Source organism: Henckelia pumila, chromosome 2, assembly GCF_033568475.1.
Source record: "Henckelia pumila isolate YLH828 chromosome 2, ASM3356847v2, whole genome shotgun sequence".
Classification (NCBI taxonomy): Eukaryota; Viridiplantae; Streptophyta; class Magnoliopsida; order Lamiales; family Gesneriaceae; genus Henckelia; species Henckelia pumila.
In genome coordinates, this window is record NC_133121.1 from 172993 (window position 1) to 189527 (window position 16535).

At 38.3% G+C, this 16535-nt stretch overlaps 1 protein-coding gene across 4 annotated transcripts in view; it reads left to right on the forward strand.

Annotated features, from left to right (window-relative positions):
• The window catches only part of LOC140879747 (5'-3' exoribonuclease 4), a 33256-nt gene continuing 16721 nt past the window's right edge, over window positions 1-16535 (forward strand). For 2 of the 4 annotated variants that reach the window (XM_073283613.1, XM_073283615.1), the window contains exons 1-11: window positions 1-338; window positions 1195-1297; window positions 1375-1451; window positions 1554-1745; window positions 1914-2033; window positions 2210-2272; window positions 2867-3019; window positions 3210-3374; window positions 13732-13809; window positions 14233-14319; window positions 16207-16287. In XM_073283613.1, the coding sequence (XP_073139714.1) occupies window positions 132-338; window positions 1195-1297; window positions 1375-1451; window positions 1554-1745; window positions 1914-2033; window positions 2210-2272; window positions 2867-3019; window positions 3210-3374; window positions 13732-13809; window positions 14233-14319; window positions 16207-16287 (1326 nt within the window). In that variant the 5' untranslated portion in view covers window positions 1-131. Of the gene's footprint in view, window positions 339-1194; window positions 1298-1374; window positions 1452-1553; window positions 1746-1913; window positions 2034-2209; window positions 2273-2866; window positions 3020-3209; window positions 3375-13731; window positions 13810-14232; window positions 14320-16206; window positions 16288-16535 lie in introns of those variants that run through there. The other 2 variants (XM_073283614.1, XM_073283616.1) reach the window with 2 other exon arrangements.

Sequence of the window (16535 nt, forward strand, 5' to 3'; positions counted from 1 at the left end):
TCCAACGAAACAGTAATTAGCAATCACTAACAACAACATTTTCCTCTTCTCGTAGCTGTTTTTTTTTTTTTTTCGCCAATCTCGAAAACGAGTGGAATTAGAGCTAAAGTGATAGCAAGAGCTGAGGGAGGATGGGTGTACCGTCCTTTTACAGGTGGCTAGCAGATCGGTACCCTCTGTGTATTGTGGACGTGGTGGAAGAAGCGCCCAGAAAGGATAGTAACGGTGTGCCGTTGCCTATCGACGTGTCTACCCCTAACCCTAATGGCATTGAGTTTGATAATTTGTATTTGGATATGAATGGTATCATTCACCCATGTTTTCATCCCGAAGGCAGGGTAATTTTATTTATATTATTCGATAACTTCATTCGGTTTAGTGAAATTTTGTTTCTTATGGAGATTGCTGGTTTGTTTTCTGACGGAAAGAACTATTGATTTTGTCTGTTTTGTCTAGAAGAAATAACGTAGATTTGAATTTTGAAGTTATGGTCTTTTAGACATGGGTGGAATGGGTGCTGCAGCAACTTGGAGAAATTTCGATGGCTGGGAGAAGGACTTAATTTTTCAGTAGCTTTTAAATGTGAATTATAAGTATTATAATTTTCTTGACATCATGACATGGGAGGAAGGAGGCAACGATCTAGGATTTTTTTTTATGCTGGAGAGGCACAATTAAAATTTGCAAAATGACCTTCAAATACAACGGAAATGCAAACACAAGACAGAGGGAAAAAATCGAGAAGGTTATATTTCAAAATCATAGTCAAATGGAGGTTATCTAGTTAAATAAATCCATTAATGTAAGTATAAAAATGTAAGATGAGGGGAAATGTTGGATGTTTTGGGTTGGTGCAGAGTGTGGATGAGTTAAAAACTTGTATTTCTGTAGATTTAGATGTAGAATTCGAATATACTTTTGCTTGGAGGGGAGAAGTTGACTGTCCTATCAGTTTCCCATTTGGTTTGCCTTTAACCTGAATTCAGGAATTGATGGACCTCATTAAATGATATTGTATAATCTCTTTAGTGTAGCCATTTGGAACCTGTTCCCAGTATTTTGTTTTAACACGGAGGTTGTATCTTGGGTTACATGGCTTCAAGCTATGTTGCTTCAATAGGCAGTATTAGCTTTGTTGAAAAACTTCATTTCCCTGTCTTGAATGATGACCCTGCCTCAATTTCTTGAATGCAGCCTGCACCTACTACTTACAGTGATGTGTTTAAATCAATTTTTGATTACATTGACCACCTTGTTTCATTGGTTCGTCCAAGAAAACTTCTTTATATGGCAATCGGTAAGCAGCTTTGACAAGTTTTAATGGTTTTTCTCGCAAAAGAATAAAGCCTAAAATTAGGGTTTTATATTTTGCAGATGGTGTGGCCCCTAGGGCTAAGATGAACCAACAAAGAACGCGTCGTTTCAGAGCTGCTAAAGACGCTGCAGCTGCTGTATGTATTCTGACTGCTCAAACATTTCAAAGTGGTGCATGGAAGAACTTTGACTTGTTTATGATAGTAGCTCAAGAAATATTCACCTGTCTTTATTGTTAGGAAGCCGAAGAAGAAAGATTGAGAAAAGAGCTTGAACTTGAGGAGGAAAATTTATTACCAAAAGAAAAGACTGAAACATGTGATTCAAATGTCATCACTCCCGGCACTCACTTTATGGCAGTTCTTTCTATAGCTCTTCAGTATTATGTACAATGTAGGTTAAACCATGGGCCTGGATGGCGCTTTATGAAGGTTTGCTAAAAATTATCTGAGAATCATCTTTCATATTCAATGTAATTGGAGATATGATAAGCCTTTCTCTTGAATGATGCTTGCTAGTTCTATCTTCGTCCGTCTGGTTCCTGCATCTCTGGATACATTTTTCACTCTTATTTATTTATTGGAATCCATGTATTGAAGGTTATTCTTTCTGATGCAAATGTTCCTGGCGAGGGGGAGCACAAAATTATGTCCTACATACGATTGCAGCGTAACCTCCCTAGATTTGATCCAAATACTAGGCACTGCTTGTACGGTCTGGTGAGTGCAAGAACTTCGTATTTATTTGTTATCTTTTCTCAATTTTCTCTTTCGTGCGAGTGTTGGAACCGCAGTTCCATATTTCCTGTTTTTTTTTTTAATTTGAAAATTGCTTGCTATGAAGTGCTCTGTGTGGATTGCCATTGTCTAAAACATGTTTGCCCTGTTTTAAATAGGATGCAGACTTGATCATGCTTTCTCTGGCAACACATGAAGTTCACTTCTCAATTCTGAGGGAGGTTAGTAGCTATTATTTCTGGAGGCAATTTCAATGAACTTTCTTGTCAGACGTGAAATAAGTGTTGATTCAGCTTTTAAGTTGACATTTCTTAAATCAAAGACCTCAGAGCAAAAAAAAACTAGTAGAGATAGAGCACATGGAACTTCGAAGAGTAAAGAGCTCCTGGCTCTGCTGTTCACTATTCAGTAGGAGTTTCCATCTGTAGTGAACATGAACACATTTGTGCTCTACGAACGTTTGAAAATATATTATTTCCTCCAATTTCAATTGACAAATTATTTCACATTCAATCTACTTAGAACACAATTACTTACCAATCATGACTTTTTTCTACCCTTTTCACCTGTCTTTATGCTAATTAATTTTCTAAGATAATTTGAAATGGTGCTTGGACACGAGTTTTGAAATTCGTAATTTTCTCATACGATTATGGCATTTTACATCATCAGTACTTATCTCATCAAATTTCAAAACTCGTGTCCAAGCACCATTTCAAAATTATCTTAGAAAATTATCTCAAAACTTTTTAAGATGGCGGAATCCCTACCGGACACTACCAGTGTTTTTTAATCACTTTTTACTGATGGTGTAGGTAATTAATCCTCCTGGACACCAGGAAAAATGCTTTCTTTGTGGTCAGACTGGTCACCTGGCTGCTGAATGCCATGGAGGAACCAATCACGAAGCTCAAGATGTGAATGGGAATTTTTTGAAAGATGTTCCCATTCATAAGAAGAAGTATCAGGTTGGGAATTCTACTCTTTTGTCCACCTTTTGTAATTAATAGCTGATTATTATATAATATAATTTTGTTCTTTTAATAAAAGATAATAAAGTCTACTCTCTGGTGATGCTTCCTTTCGTCTTATCTCATAGTCATCGTTTGTGTCCTTATGTTGGATTTTTTTACCGATACTTCCAAATTTTGATGACAGTTTCTCAACATCTGGGTCCTAAGAGAATATTTGGGATATGAGATGGATATCCCAAACCCTCCATTCAAAATTGAGTTTGACAGGCTGGTGGATGACTTTGTGTTTTTATGTTTCTTTGTTGGCAATGACTTTCTTCCTCACATGCCTACCTTAGAAATTAGAGAGGTATGTGCCTTAACATTGAGGAACATTTTTTTCATTTTGTTTAATGCATGGAGAGAGAGAATGCTGGGAAAGGGAGTTGTCGAGTTGCTCTCCATGTTTATTACGGCTACCTAATAGCATTAGCATGACACACCAACTTACTAGAATCTCGAAACGACGGAGTTGCCTACACCCTCATGGTCATTGTTGTCAGAATGCTCTTAATGCACTAAGTTTATTTACGAGTGATTTTGCTTGTTCAAATTGGGTTTTTAATTCATTGTCTGTTATACTTACGTCTACACAAAACCTGCGAATAAAACAAACGGAACATGGCTGAACACAACCAGAACAAACTCTAAGCTAGACAAGCAGTTGAGGTTGAACACACTTAAGCGGAACAAGTCGGTTTGTGGAAAAAACAAATAAATGGATCAAAATGCATTTTTGCTAAAAACAAAGCTGTCCGACGAGAAGTTGGCTGAGATAAAATGTAATTAAACATAATGCAATCAGCAATACTAATCATAACGTTACAACCCAAGAACATGCTGAAAATTGGTTTAACAAAATGGAACTAGAATATCGTACGTATCAATGGCCTTCAACCCTATATAAAAGTTTTAGAGAAAATAACTTTTATGTTTTATTCCATCAATGCTATACACGTATACACGTTATATAGACTGTAAGTGATACAACTACTTCCAAAAAAACAGAAAAAAGATATTATCCTATCTATTTAAAAGATTTAAATAATCCTATCAGTTACAATCATATCATAACAAATATTATCAATTATTTTAAGTATTCTGGATAGATATTATCTACACCCTCCCTCAAGCTTGGGTATATATGTTGATGAGACCAAGCTTGCCAACAAAGAATTCATGATTCTGTTCTGACAATCCTTTTGTAAGTAGATCAGCAAGTTGATTGGATGTGGGTATATATTCGATGCAAATAACCCCTTCTTCTAACTTGTCTTTGATGAAGTGTCGATCTACTTCCACATGTTTGGTTCTATCATGGTGAACAGGGTTGTGAGCTATACTGATGGTTGACTTATTATCACAATAGAGCATCATAGGACCCTTGCATTCTACTTTCAATTCTTTCAATATTCTCTAATCCATACAAGCTCACAAACTCCATGTGTCATTGCTCTAAATTCGGCTTCTGCACTGCTCCTAGCAACCACCGACTGTTTTTTGCTACGTCACAAAATTTCCCCATAACACTGTACAATATCCTGATGTTGACTTCCTATCTGAAATCGAACCAACTCAATCTGCATCTGTAAATGTACTTACTTTTCGATCATCGTTCTTTGCAAATTACAGGCCTTCTCCTGGAGTTTGTTTCAAGTATTTGAGGATTCTGTAGACTGCATCCAAGTGACCTTGACATGGCGAATGCATAAATTGACTCACTAGGCTTACCGCAAAGGCAATGTCGGGTCGAGTATGTGAAAGATAGATCAGTTTCCCGACAAGACGTTGATATCTTCCAACATCTACTGGTTTTCCTTCGAACATTTTAAGCTTGTTCCCTAACTCAATTGGAGTCTTACTTGGCTTACATCCCAACATTCCCGTCTCTTTCAACAAATCCAAAGTGTATTTTCTTTGGGAAACATAAATACCTTTTTTGTTTCTAGCAATTTCCATCCCCAAGAAATATCTTAGAGTTCCAAGATCTTTAACCTTGAATTCACTTGCCATCATACGCTTAACTTCTTCCATCTCTTGATTATCATCTCCAGTTATGATGATGTCATCCACATATACGATGATAATGGTGATCTTTCCTTTCTCAGAATGTTTGAAGAAAAGAGTGTGATCTGCTTGCCCTTGACTATATCCAAACTTCTTGATGGCTCTGGAAAATCTATCGAACCATGCACGTGGAGACTGTTTCAATCCGTAAAGCGACTTGTTGAGTTTGCATACCATCTGAGTTCCCAATTTTTCTTGTAAACCAGGAGGTTGACTCCTGTAAACTTCCTCCTTGAGATCACCATTAAGGAACACATTTTTTATGTCAAGTTGTTGTAAAGGCCAATCAAGGTTAGCTGCCAGTGACAAAATAACTCTTACAGTATTGAGCCTCGCAACAGGTGCAAAAGTTTCGGTGTAGTCAATACCATAAGTTTGAGTGAAGCCTCTGGCAACCAAGCGTGCTTTATACCTTTCAATTGAGCCATCTGCCTTATACTTGACTGTGGATGCCCATTTACATCCCACTGTGTTTTTTCCATGTGGTAAATCTACTAAGCTCCAGGTATTATTCTGCTTTAAGGCACACATTTCCTCTAGCACTGCAGCTTTCCATTCAGGTACATCTAGAGCTTCTTGAACTGACCGGGGAATAGTTACACTTGACAACTTTGAGATAAAAGTACACAAGGCATAGGAAAGTTTTGAATATGAGACAATGGAAATAGGGTGTTGAGTACATGATCTAGTACCTTTCCTAAGAGCTATGGGAATATCAAGATCAAGAGCAGTACCTGACTGAGGATCTACTATCGGTTTGTGCTCTTGGCTGTGATTAGGACTCACGACGTCTTCAATAACTTGAGGTCTTCATCTTGAGTAGACATATTCTGGTTGAGGTGACACTGGTGAAGTAGGTTCTAAGATTGGAGTGGTCTGCACATTTATTTGAGGACTAATGGGATCAGGATCAACAAGGAATGTAGTGTCCGAGCTAATATCAAGAGGAGGTAGTGTATCCCAACAAGCTTCACTATTGGAGTTCCCCACTGAAGCTTGGATGAGGGAAAATAAGGAGAATTTTCGAAAAAAGTGCCATCGCAAGAGATAAATGATTTTTTGTTGTGAGGACAATAACAACAGTACCCTTTCTGAGTAGGGGAATATCCCAAAAAAACTGTTTTGACAGCTCGAGGATCAAGTTTACTTCGATGATGTGCATGAGTGTGCACAAATGCTATGCACCCAAAGGTCTTAAGCGGAAGTTTAGTGGAGGTAGAGACGGATGGGAAGAGTTTAGTTAAGATTGGGGTGCAAACGAACCGAATCGATCCGAATAATAGTAAAATTTTAAGGCTCGAATTCGGCTTGATAAGAGTATATTCGAGTTCGAGCTCGATTCGAAGCTCGATAATTTCAAATATTTTGGCTCGAGGTCGGTTCGAAATGAAGTTCGAGTTTGGCTCGAAACATTCAAACCTATTTGTGAACTATTGTTCGGATATTATGGTTCGAAAAGCTCGAAATGTTCGAAAAGGTTCGAAATGTAGATATATTTATTATATAATTATATTATATTAATTAAATATTAAGGCTCGCGAACTATTTGCGAACCATCGAACAGAATAATTTTGGCTCGAGTTCGGCTCGAAAAAAAGTTCGAACATGTTCGAATTCGGCTCGAGTTCAATAAGCTCGAATACGAATTAAATATTTATCGAGCGGGCTCGTAAAGCTCACGAACAGGTTCGGTTCGTTTGCACCCCTACTCAAGATGTACATGGGTGTTTGGAAATTTAGTGGGCGACTAGGCAAGCGATTAATTAAATAAGCAGCTGTAAGGATCGCATCCCCCCAGAAAAACTTAGGCACATTCATTGTGAACATTAGAGCACGGGCGACGTCTAAGAGATGACGGTTTTTTCTTTCAGAAACCCCATTTTGTTGTGGAGTATTGACACAAGAACTTTGGTGTATAATCCCATGGTGACGGAGGTAATCACCGAGAATGGTATTGAAGTATTCTTTACCATTGTCAGTGCGGAGTGTGCGTATATTGGTATGAAACTGATTCTGAACCATTTTGTGAAAATTTTGGAAAATTGAAGCTGTATTTGATTTGTTCTGAATGAGGTAAACCCAAGTAACCCGTGTATGATCGTCGATAAAGGTGAGAAACCATTGTTTTCCATTACGATTAGGAATTTGTGAGGGTCCCCAAATGTCACTATGAATTAGCGAAAACAGGGCAGATGGTGTGTATGGTTTTGGTGAGAAGGAAACACGTGTATGTTTGGCAAGCTCACAAAATTCACATCCAAGTAAACTGAGATCTTTATTATTTTTAAACAATGAAGGAAACAACCGAGCTAGATAGGAAAAACTGGGATGACCTAATCTAAAGTGCAGTAACATTATCTCTTGAATTTTTGAAACATGGCTAGGCATAAAACTAGAAACCAGAGACTGTCGACTCGAAGACGAAGAATGCTCAAGGTAGTAGAGACCATCGAGAAACTTAGCACTGCCAATCGTCCTCCCCGATAGTTGGTCCTGAAATAGACACGAAAGAGGAAAGATTTAGCAATACAATTATTGTCGCGAGTCAGTTTACTAACAGAAATAAGGTTGCAGTTCAAAGAAGGAACATGAAACACATTTTTCAGCGTAATCTCCTCGGAAACCTGAATGTTACAATCCCAGCAACACGAATGAGGGAACCATCAGCTATTTTGACCGTGACGTGATTAACACAGGGATTATAAGAGCAGAAACAATGAGCAGAAATAATTAGAGTTTCCGGTTATATGATCGGATGCTCCGGAATCAATAATCCAAGAAGGTATAATGCAAGAATTGAAAGTAGAATGGAGTATACCAGACTGGGTCATGGAACATGACCCGACAGGAGGCTTGAATGATGAATTCAGTGCTGTTTGGCGCAGGAGGTGACAGTATTGCTCAATCTGCTCTATTTGTTCCTTGGTGAAAGGGGCTGTAATGTCAGAGGAAACGGGCTGTCTTGAACTGATTGTGTCTGGAAACTACGGCCTTCGAACTTCTTTCGCGGCTGCCAATTTGCTGGCTTACCAACGATTTCCCAACATTTGTCTTTTGTATGCCCCGGACGATGGCAGTGATCACACCAAGGACGTTTGCCTTGCCGCTGTCCCAGGCTAGTGTTTTTGGTCGATACCAAGGCCGAAACTTCAGGAACATGTGATGGATCGGTTTGTAACATAACTTTGCGCCTCAGTTCTTAGCGTCGGACTTCTGCAAATGCATCATCAGTGGATGGGAAGGGTTCACGGGCAACGAGTCCCCCTCAGACATCATCAAGGTCTCGGTTGAGACCCGCCAAAAAATCGAATACCCTCTCTTTGTCGATGTGCTGCTGAAGTTTCAGACTGCAGGCAGCACATATGGAGTTTTCTTCAATAAATAAATCCAGCTCTTGCCACAACTCTTGGAGATCAGAAAAATATTGAGTGACAGAACTTGAGCCTTGCTTCATTTCTTTCAGTTTCGACCGAAGCTCGAATATTTGAGAGGCATTCCCAAGGTCCGAGTACATTTTTTTAGCAGCATCCCAGACCTCTTTCGCGGTGTCAAACCACAAATAACGGCGGCTGATGGTGGCTTCCATCGAGTTCACCAGCCATGCAAGGACAATGGAGTTCTCAGCCAGCCATGATTTATACGAAGAATCGGTCTTGGCTGGAGCAGGAAGTTCGCCGGTGATGTACCCATATTTACCTCGGTCGCAAATCACAATCTTAACAGATTGTGCCCACTGCAAATAGTTACGACCATTGAGACGATGGGTTGTTATCTGAAGTGAGGAGATATCACCTCCGGAAAGAGAGGTAATGACACAGGATTTATCAACATTGGAGTCGCCGGACTTGGATGAATCGGTTGACATGTTTATTATGTGGAATTGGCTGTGAAAATCTTTTGCTGATGGTAAAAAAAACTTTAGGGCTGTGATACCATATAAAAGTTTAAGAGAGAATAACTTTTATGTTTTATTCCATCAATGCTATACACGTTATATAGACTGTAAATAATACAATTACTTCCAAAAAAACAGAAAAAATATATTATCCTATCTATTTAAAAGATTTAAATAATCCTATCAGTTACAATCATATCATAACAAATATTATCAATTATTTTAAGTATTCTGGATAGATATTATCTACACCCTAGTCATATCAACAATAGACAAAAGCTCAATCTCTTAACAAATATGAGATTGAGACATTCTCAAACTCTACATGAGACCCAAGTGCTTATAATTATATAAAAGAGAAGCTAGAATGATCCCAACTGCTTACGTTAACTTTTGATTTTATATCAATGAAGTATGCTTAGAACTTTAGGGAGATACGAAGATTGAATAATGATCTTATGTGTGTTATTATGTCGAGTAAGACCCTTTATTTATGCTATATTCGTAATATAATTATTTAGAAATACAATCTTCAAACTTTAGGAATCAAACCTATGTTATCAAAAATTTTCATAATTTAGTGGTTTGCAGAATGTCGAAAAATTTGAACAGATTTTTTTTGTTGCTTACAGACGATAGGTCATACGGAATATTTTTTTTGATCAGAAACATAAATATTGTTATTAATAAGTTAAAAAAGTTAAATACATATGTGGACTAGAGGTCCACAAATTCCTCTAGGAGTATAGTTTGAAGATTATGCTAATTCAAAACCAGATTCCAGCCCCTATACAAATCTGAAATCGCAAAAGTTTGGAATTCATTTAAACTATGTAACCACACTGCTACTCTCAATTTGATCTTATCCCAAATTTCTTCAATGGAGTCTTCTACGTTTTCAAAAATCCTCCGATTTCTTTCCAACCATACGTTCCAACAAACGCAATGTATTGTAATTTCCCATAGAGCTTTCCCTCTTTTGCCCAATGAACACCCCAAATCTGCTCCGTACAAATCCTTCGTGGTCTTTGGTGTCACCCAAAACAATCCCAGATCCTTTAGCACTAACCACCATAAGGAACTCGTGAATGGACAATGCACCAGCAAATGATCTAGACTCTCTCCCCCTTTCTTGCACAGCACACACCAATTAGGATTTAATAGACATTTCGGAGACCTCTTTTGGATCAAATCACAAGTCGGGCAGCCTACCCAATACTGCTGTCCATGAGAATACCTTTACCTTAGAAGGAATCGGCACTTTCCAGATTGTTCGAAAAAGATCAAATTTTGGGAACAAAGCTTCCGGAAAGAAAGAATCAAAGAAGGATTTCACTGAAAACTCTCCTGAAGCATCCTACTTCCAATACCTAACGTCCTCTCCTCCCTCCGAAATACTAACCCTGCCCAAGATATCCAGCAAACTGATTAAGTAACTCATTTCCTCATCCCTAAGATCACGACGGAAGTGGAAATCCCAAGAAAATAAACTGGACGTAAAGATTGGGACTAAAGAAATAAAATGCGAAATTGGCTTATTATGAGATCTAGAAATCTGAAAAAGCAAAGGAAAAAGGATTTTAAAAGCGGATTGCCCCACCCAACAGTCCTCCCACAATCTAATTTAATCTCCCCCCTTAACCACTAACCTCAAAGATTGAATAAAAACCAGATAAATCCTATATATGAACTTCCAAGGACTCCGAAAGGTGTTATTCCTTGCCAACCCCGCGTCCCAACCGTTTTTTTGCATGACGTATTTGCTGACTATGATTCTCTTCCACAGCGTGTTCCCCTCCTTTGAAAAACGCCACCACCATTTTCCCAGCAAAGCTTTATTCGTCAAGCAAATATTTCCAATTCCCAAACCACCCTTGTTTTTCGGGATGGTAATCTTATCCCAGGCTCAAGCAAATATTTCCAATTCCTTCAAGTTTACCCCTCTCTACGGGGCTCAGCTTTACGGGACCAGTGGTTCTTTCATTTGCTTTGTTCTACTGCTAGATTATCTTCACCAGACTTGTTTGTATCGGACTTACGCTAGTCTTTTCTGTTCACTTGTTGGAATGAGCCAACTAGTTGTTTCCGATTAAGTTGTTTTGCCTAATATCATGTCTCTACCAGTTGACCCAATTTCATCAGCTAAATTACTTCTTCCGTATAGTTGGTACCAGTTGACCCAATTTCATCAGCTAAATTACTTCTTCCGTATAGTTGGTTTCCTTACGCTTGACTTACAATCTTACGTTTCATTAAACTTTATCAGTATTGTTGTCTTCTACCATGAAGTTTCTATATCTATCTATTTTCCAACCATACGATCCAGCAAACACAATGCACTATCACCACCCAAAGTATTTTCCCCTTTTTTCCCAGTAAGCTCCCTAAATCTGCAGCGAACAGATCCTTCGTAGTCATTGGTGTCACCCACGACAATCCCATATCCTTCAACACTAACCACCATAAGGAGCTTGTGTATGGACAATGAACAAGCAAATGATCCTGACTCTCTCCCCCTTACTTGCACAGCACACACCAATTAGGGCTTAGAAGACAATTCGGAAACCTCTTTTGAATTATTCACAAGTCGGCAATCTTCCCAACACTGCTGTCCATGCAAATACCTGAACCTTAAAAGGAATAGGAGCTTTCCATATCGTTCGAAAAAGATCAAATTTTGGATACAAAGCTTCCGGAAAGAAAGAGCCAAAGAAAGATTTAACAGAAAACAATCCTGAATCATCCCACTTCCAAAACCTAACATCCTCACCTCCCTCCACTAGGCTAACCCTGCCCATGATTAAATCACACAACTCCTCATCCCTAAGATCGCGACGAAAATGCAAATTCCAGGATAATGAATTGGAAGATGTGAAGGAATCTCGAAGAAGAAAATGTGAAATGGACTTATTATGAACCCTTGAAATCTGAAAAAGCGAAGGGAAAAGGTTCTTAAAAGAAGATAGCCCTTCCCAACAATTCTCCCAAAATCTGATTCTATCTCCCCCTTTAACCACGACCCTCACTGATTGAATAAAAGCCGGATAAATCCTAGAGATGAACTTCCAAGGACTCCGAAACATGTTGTGCCTTGCTAACCCCGCATCCCAGCCATTTTCTTGCTTCTGGCGTCATTATTTAGTTTTAACTCTGAAATAATTTATGTTTTTTTTTTAAAAAATTGTCCTGATGTTACTACTTTTACACTTTGAACTAATTCTATCATTTGACTCTGCATTTACGATTCACACTATCTTCTCAGTTTAGACTTTAGAGTGCTGCTGCACCTCGGCTCCCTCCTCACTTCATATTACCTACGCTCCACAGGCTTCCTTCTTATTCTAGAATGTCTTCTCAAACATCAAATTGTATTCACGGTTCTGACTGCCTATTCATCTCGAAGAGCCTTCATGAGCTGAGATGTCCTTAGACTGGCATCACAATTTGGATTTATTTCTCAGTTCAGAATGTCCTCATATGTTGAGACTTCGGTAAACACTTGGACTTACCCATTGGAATTGCCGAGGGTCCAACTTCTCACTTCCTAGATGCTCATGAGTGCTAACTGCTAAGCTTTTGTCTGTTCTGCGATTTCAGATGTCCAGCACTTGGACTCTCTTACACTTTCCCAACTTCTTTCTATTTGGGCATTTTTGGACCTTTCCTGATTGCTTGATCTGTCAAGTTTGCCACATTGAGCTTGTCGATCGGGCACCTATTTCATTGACTTTGATTTTCTGATTACTTTAATTGTTTCGAAAAAATAGGGATCTTTCAAGTAGGGAGTTCTTTTTCTATAAGAACCTTGAATTGAACGGGCTAAATTTGCTCGCGTCTTCATTGTTATGACGTGTATACTTGCATCTTAGCTTTAATATTCATTAAAAAAAATTTGGTTTGATAATTTTATCAAATTTTCCAATATAATAATCAGTTATTAAGAAACTAAAAAAATACGAAGGATATATAAGTTTAGTGACTATTAATTGTGACCCAGGAGAATTAAATAATTTGGAAAGCATATACATCAGCCTACGAGTCAACGACTCAATGCTTAGCAATAAACAACTGAACTTTCTCAGTTAATATTTTTTTGATAGAAAGAGAGATTATATTAATAGGATAAAAACAATATTAATTACAAAAAGTGGACTAGAGGTCCACGCAAAAGGAGGTAAAAACTGGAGTCATCTTAGCATAAAAATAAGACTCCAATCCCTATACAAATCTCTAACCGGAAAGTTTTTGAACTCCACATTCTTCGAAATCCAAAACAGAACGGTGAATTTTATCTTGTCCCATCAGTCACCAACCGAGTCTTATCCATTGTCAAAAATCATCCCATTTCTCTCCAACCAGACCAACCAACATATACAATGGACTATCACTACCCAAAAAGCTCTTGCCCATACACCAGTTCTGTTTTCTGAACAGTCTGAACTTTTGAAAGACAGTGCATTGGCCACGAAAATAGTTGCAAAGCAACCAAGTGTGTTGTCACAACCAAATGAACTAAACTTCTTGTCATCAATGAAACAACTATCAAACTTGAATGATAACACAAAGGTTAATTTACAGGAAATGTTTTACTCGCAGTCACCTTTTTAGGCGATATCATGTAATTGGAACCACTTAGAATTCCGTTATTTTTCCATATATTGCTTCCGAATCATTATCTTTTTGGTTTTCCATTTCACTGTTGCAGGGTGCCATAAATTTGCTCATGTTTGTATATAGAAGGGAATTTGCGGCTATGGGTGGTTATCTTACTGATGCGGGTGAGGTAATAGGAATAATATTGCCGCAAGATGTACAATTTGTGATAGTGACCAATGTTTGACGCTCATTTAGTTTTGGCTCAAGAATATGCGGGGATGTGCCTGCCTGCCTCATGAAGTTCTGTCCATGTCTGGTTTTGTAAAATTTCTAAATTTATCTGGTGGTAGCATTATTAGATTGTGTAAATAAGCGACTGATTGTATTTCAAGACTTAGATGTTAGGGTATAGAACAAGATAAACATGGTAACATTTTTATGTAATTTTAGGATTTGATCGATAAGATTTATGATTAAGGAACGAATATATATAAATCCTTTGGAGCAAGTTGCTTCCCACGCTTTCTATTTTTTATTTCAATTCACGGTTCTCCAAGGATTAAATTTTGTTAATCTTGATGAGTTCTGTTTTTATTGATCCTTATTGCAGGTCTTCTTGGATAGAGTTGAACATTTTGTTCAAGCAGTTGCAGTTCACGAAGATCAAATCTTTAAAAAACGGGCTCGCATACAGCAGGTAGTCTCTCTCCCTTTCCTCTTCCTCCTAGCCTTTTTTATTGGTATATATACTATTACTTTTGCTGTTGTGCATATATGATAAAGTTTTTGATTGCTTTTGCATAGGTACTTGTAGTTAAAGACGGAAAAATATAGGCTGAAAAGAACTGATTTATTAGGATTGAAAATAAAGAGTACCCCAAATTTCCAGTCATATGTGCCAACGCCCTGAATCAACTATCTAAAAATTGGAAAGAACGGGCTGGGAGAAAGAAGGCAGATGGGATAACACCTTTGTGGACATCACTCCTAGTGCCAATAATCGATGAGTTGTTTGGTAGTGCCTGGCAAAACAATTTGTGAAGCATCTCAAGTTGCTGGTCCTTTGAATTGTCAGTTGCTAACATAGAATTCTCCCATCGTTCACGAACAGGCTTCCAATTCGCTGGCTTGCCGTGGATCTTCCAACATGTATCCAAGGTATGTGTGGTTTCTTGCACTTAGGGCTCCAAGGTCGCCCATGTCTCATGCTGCTACAGGTGTCCAAGGTGTGACTTGTGAATTCTTCGGAGTCGGAGAATCGGAGTGATCCGAAGTGGGAGGCGCATGGTGCGCGATGTAAGACCAGAGCAGAACCCTCCAATAGCGGGGCAGTAGGGGAGGAGCCGAGCATCAATTTTTGCCGGCTTTCTTCGTGGCAGGTCTCGGAAAGCACCTCACGTAGTGTGGGTGGTGGCTTCGAGACAAGAATACGCCCACACTTCATTAAATTGGTTATTAAGGCTCAATAAAAAATGAAAGATGTGTTTCTTCTCGGACGATAATAGCTCGATAGCTTTGCCCATCATCAGGGCACTTCAATGCGTGCGTTTTGAACAAATCGATTTGCTGTCAGAATCTGTTGAGTGTAGAAAAGTAGCCAGTGACAGATCCATCGCCTTGTTTCAATCCATAGAGGCGACTCTTGATCTCGAATAGTTCCGCATCGTTCTCTTTACATGAATAAGTGTCTTAAGCTGCGTCCCAGAAGTCCTTGGCCGTGGTATAAAGCAGAAAATTCTCTCCAATCTCTGTTGTCATAGAGTTAATCAACCAGGACATCACCATATTATTCTACGATTGCCAGGATTTGAAAGACTTGTCATCCTTGTCCAGGCAGCAAGCCACGTCGGAGAGAAAATCATCTTTTCCTTGCCACATAAACATCATAACCAATTGGGACCATTGTAGTAATTATGCCCATTGAGTTTATGATTTGTGATTGGAATAGATGTATTGTCGGACTGGATGGTGGAAGAAGGTGGCGGCGGAGGAGGGGCTTCCGGTTCCGAGGCCATACCATATTTAGTTATGGACCGATTATGGCTCTGATACCATTAAGTTAAAGATGGAAAAATATAGGCTGAGAAGAACTAAATAGGGTTGAAAATAAAGAGTGAGTACTAGAATTTATCCTTAGTTCAGTAAAACGAGGACTCCTAGTTTACTTGTACAAGGACTCTTATCCTACTATAGACCTAATCAAATAAGAGTATTGATCTATCTTATATATCTGGATATTTGAGCTTCAACAATACTATTTTCTCAATTGAATTTACTTATTAAATTGATGATCATCACTCAAAAACCCAAGTTAAGGGTTTTGGTATGGAGACATTTAAGCTATTTACGTGAACTATTTCTTCCTCTCACATTCTCTTACTCTAGGCCTGCATGCGGCCATGTCTACTTGTCTTGACTCTTTTTATGTTTTGTATTTGCTTTTAAATGTAAGATTTTGGGATATGCTTCACTGGCTTTAATCATGTAAATTTTTTTGAGGCATGACAAAGGGCTTTTCCATTTTTATCAGAATCTATAGGTTAGCTTTACTAATTATTTGGTTTTTTCCTTTATGTTGTTTCAGGCTTATGAGAATAATGAAGAGATGAAACTTAAATCAAGAAGAGATACTAATGAGGAGCCTCACACTTCTGCTTCAGACAAGGTTTTTCTTCTCTGATTTTGTCTTAAACTAGTATTTTATAGCAGTTCATGACTTGCACCACTAAAATTACCGGAAAATGTGGATTGCTTGTTCTGGTCAGCAGCATTACATTGTGATTTAATTTGTATGCATGATTACTGCTCACCTCTACCTTTTACGTTGCACAATCGGAATTATTTTGACTTATTTGAAACTATGGAGTGTGGTTTGATAACATAGTTGATACTATCGAGTTCTTATTTTTGGAT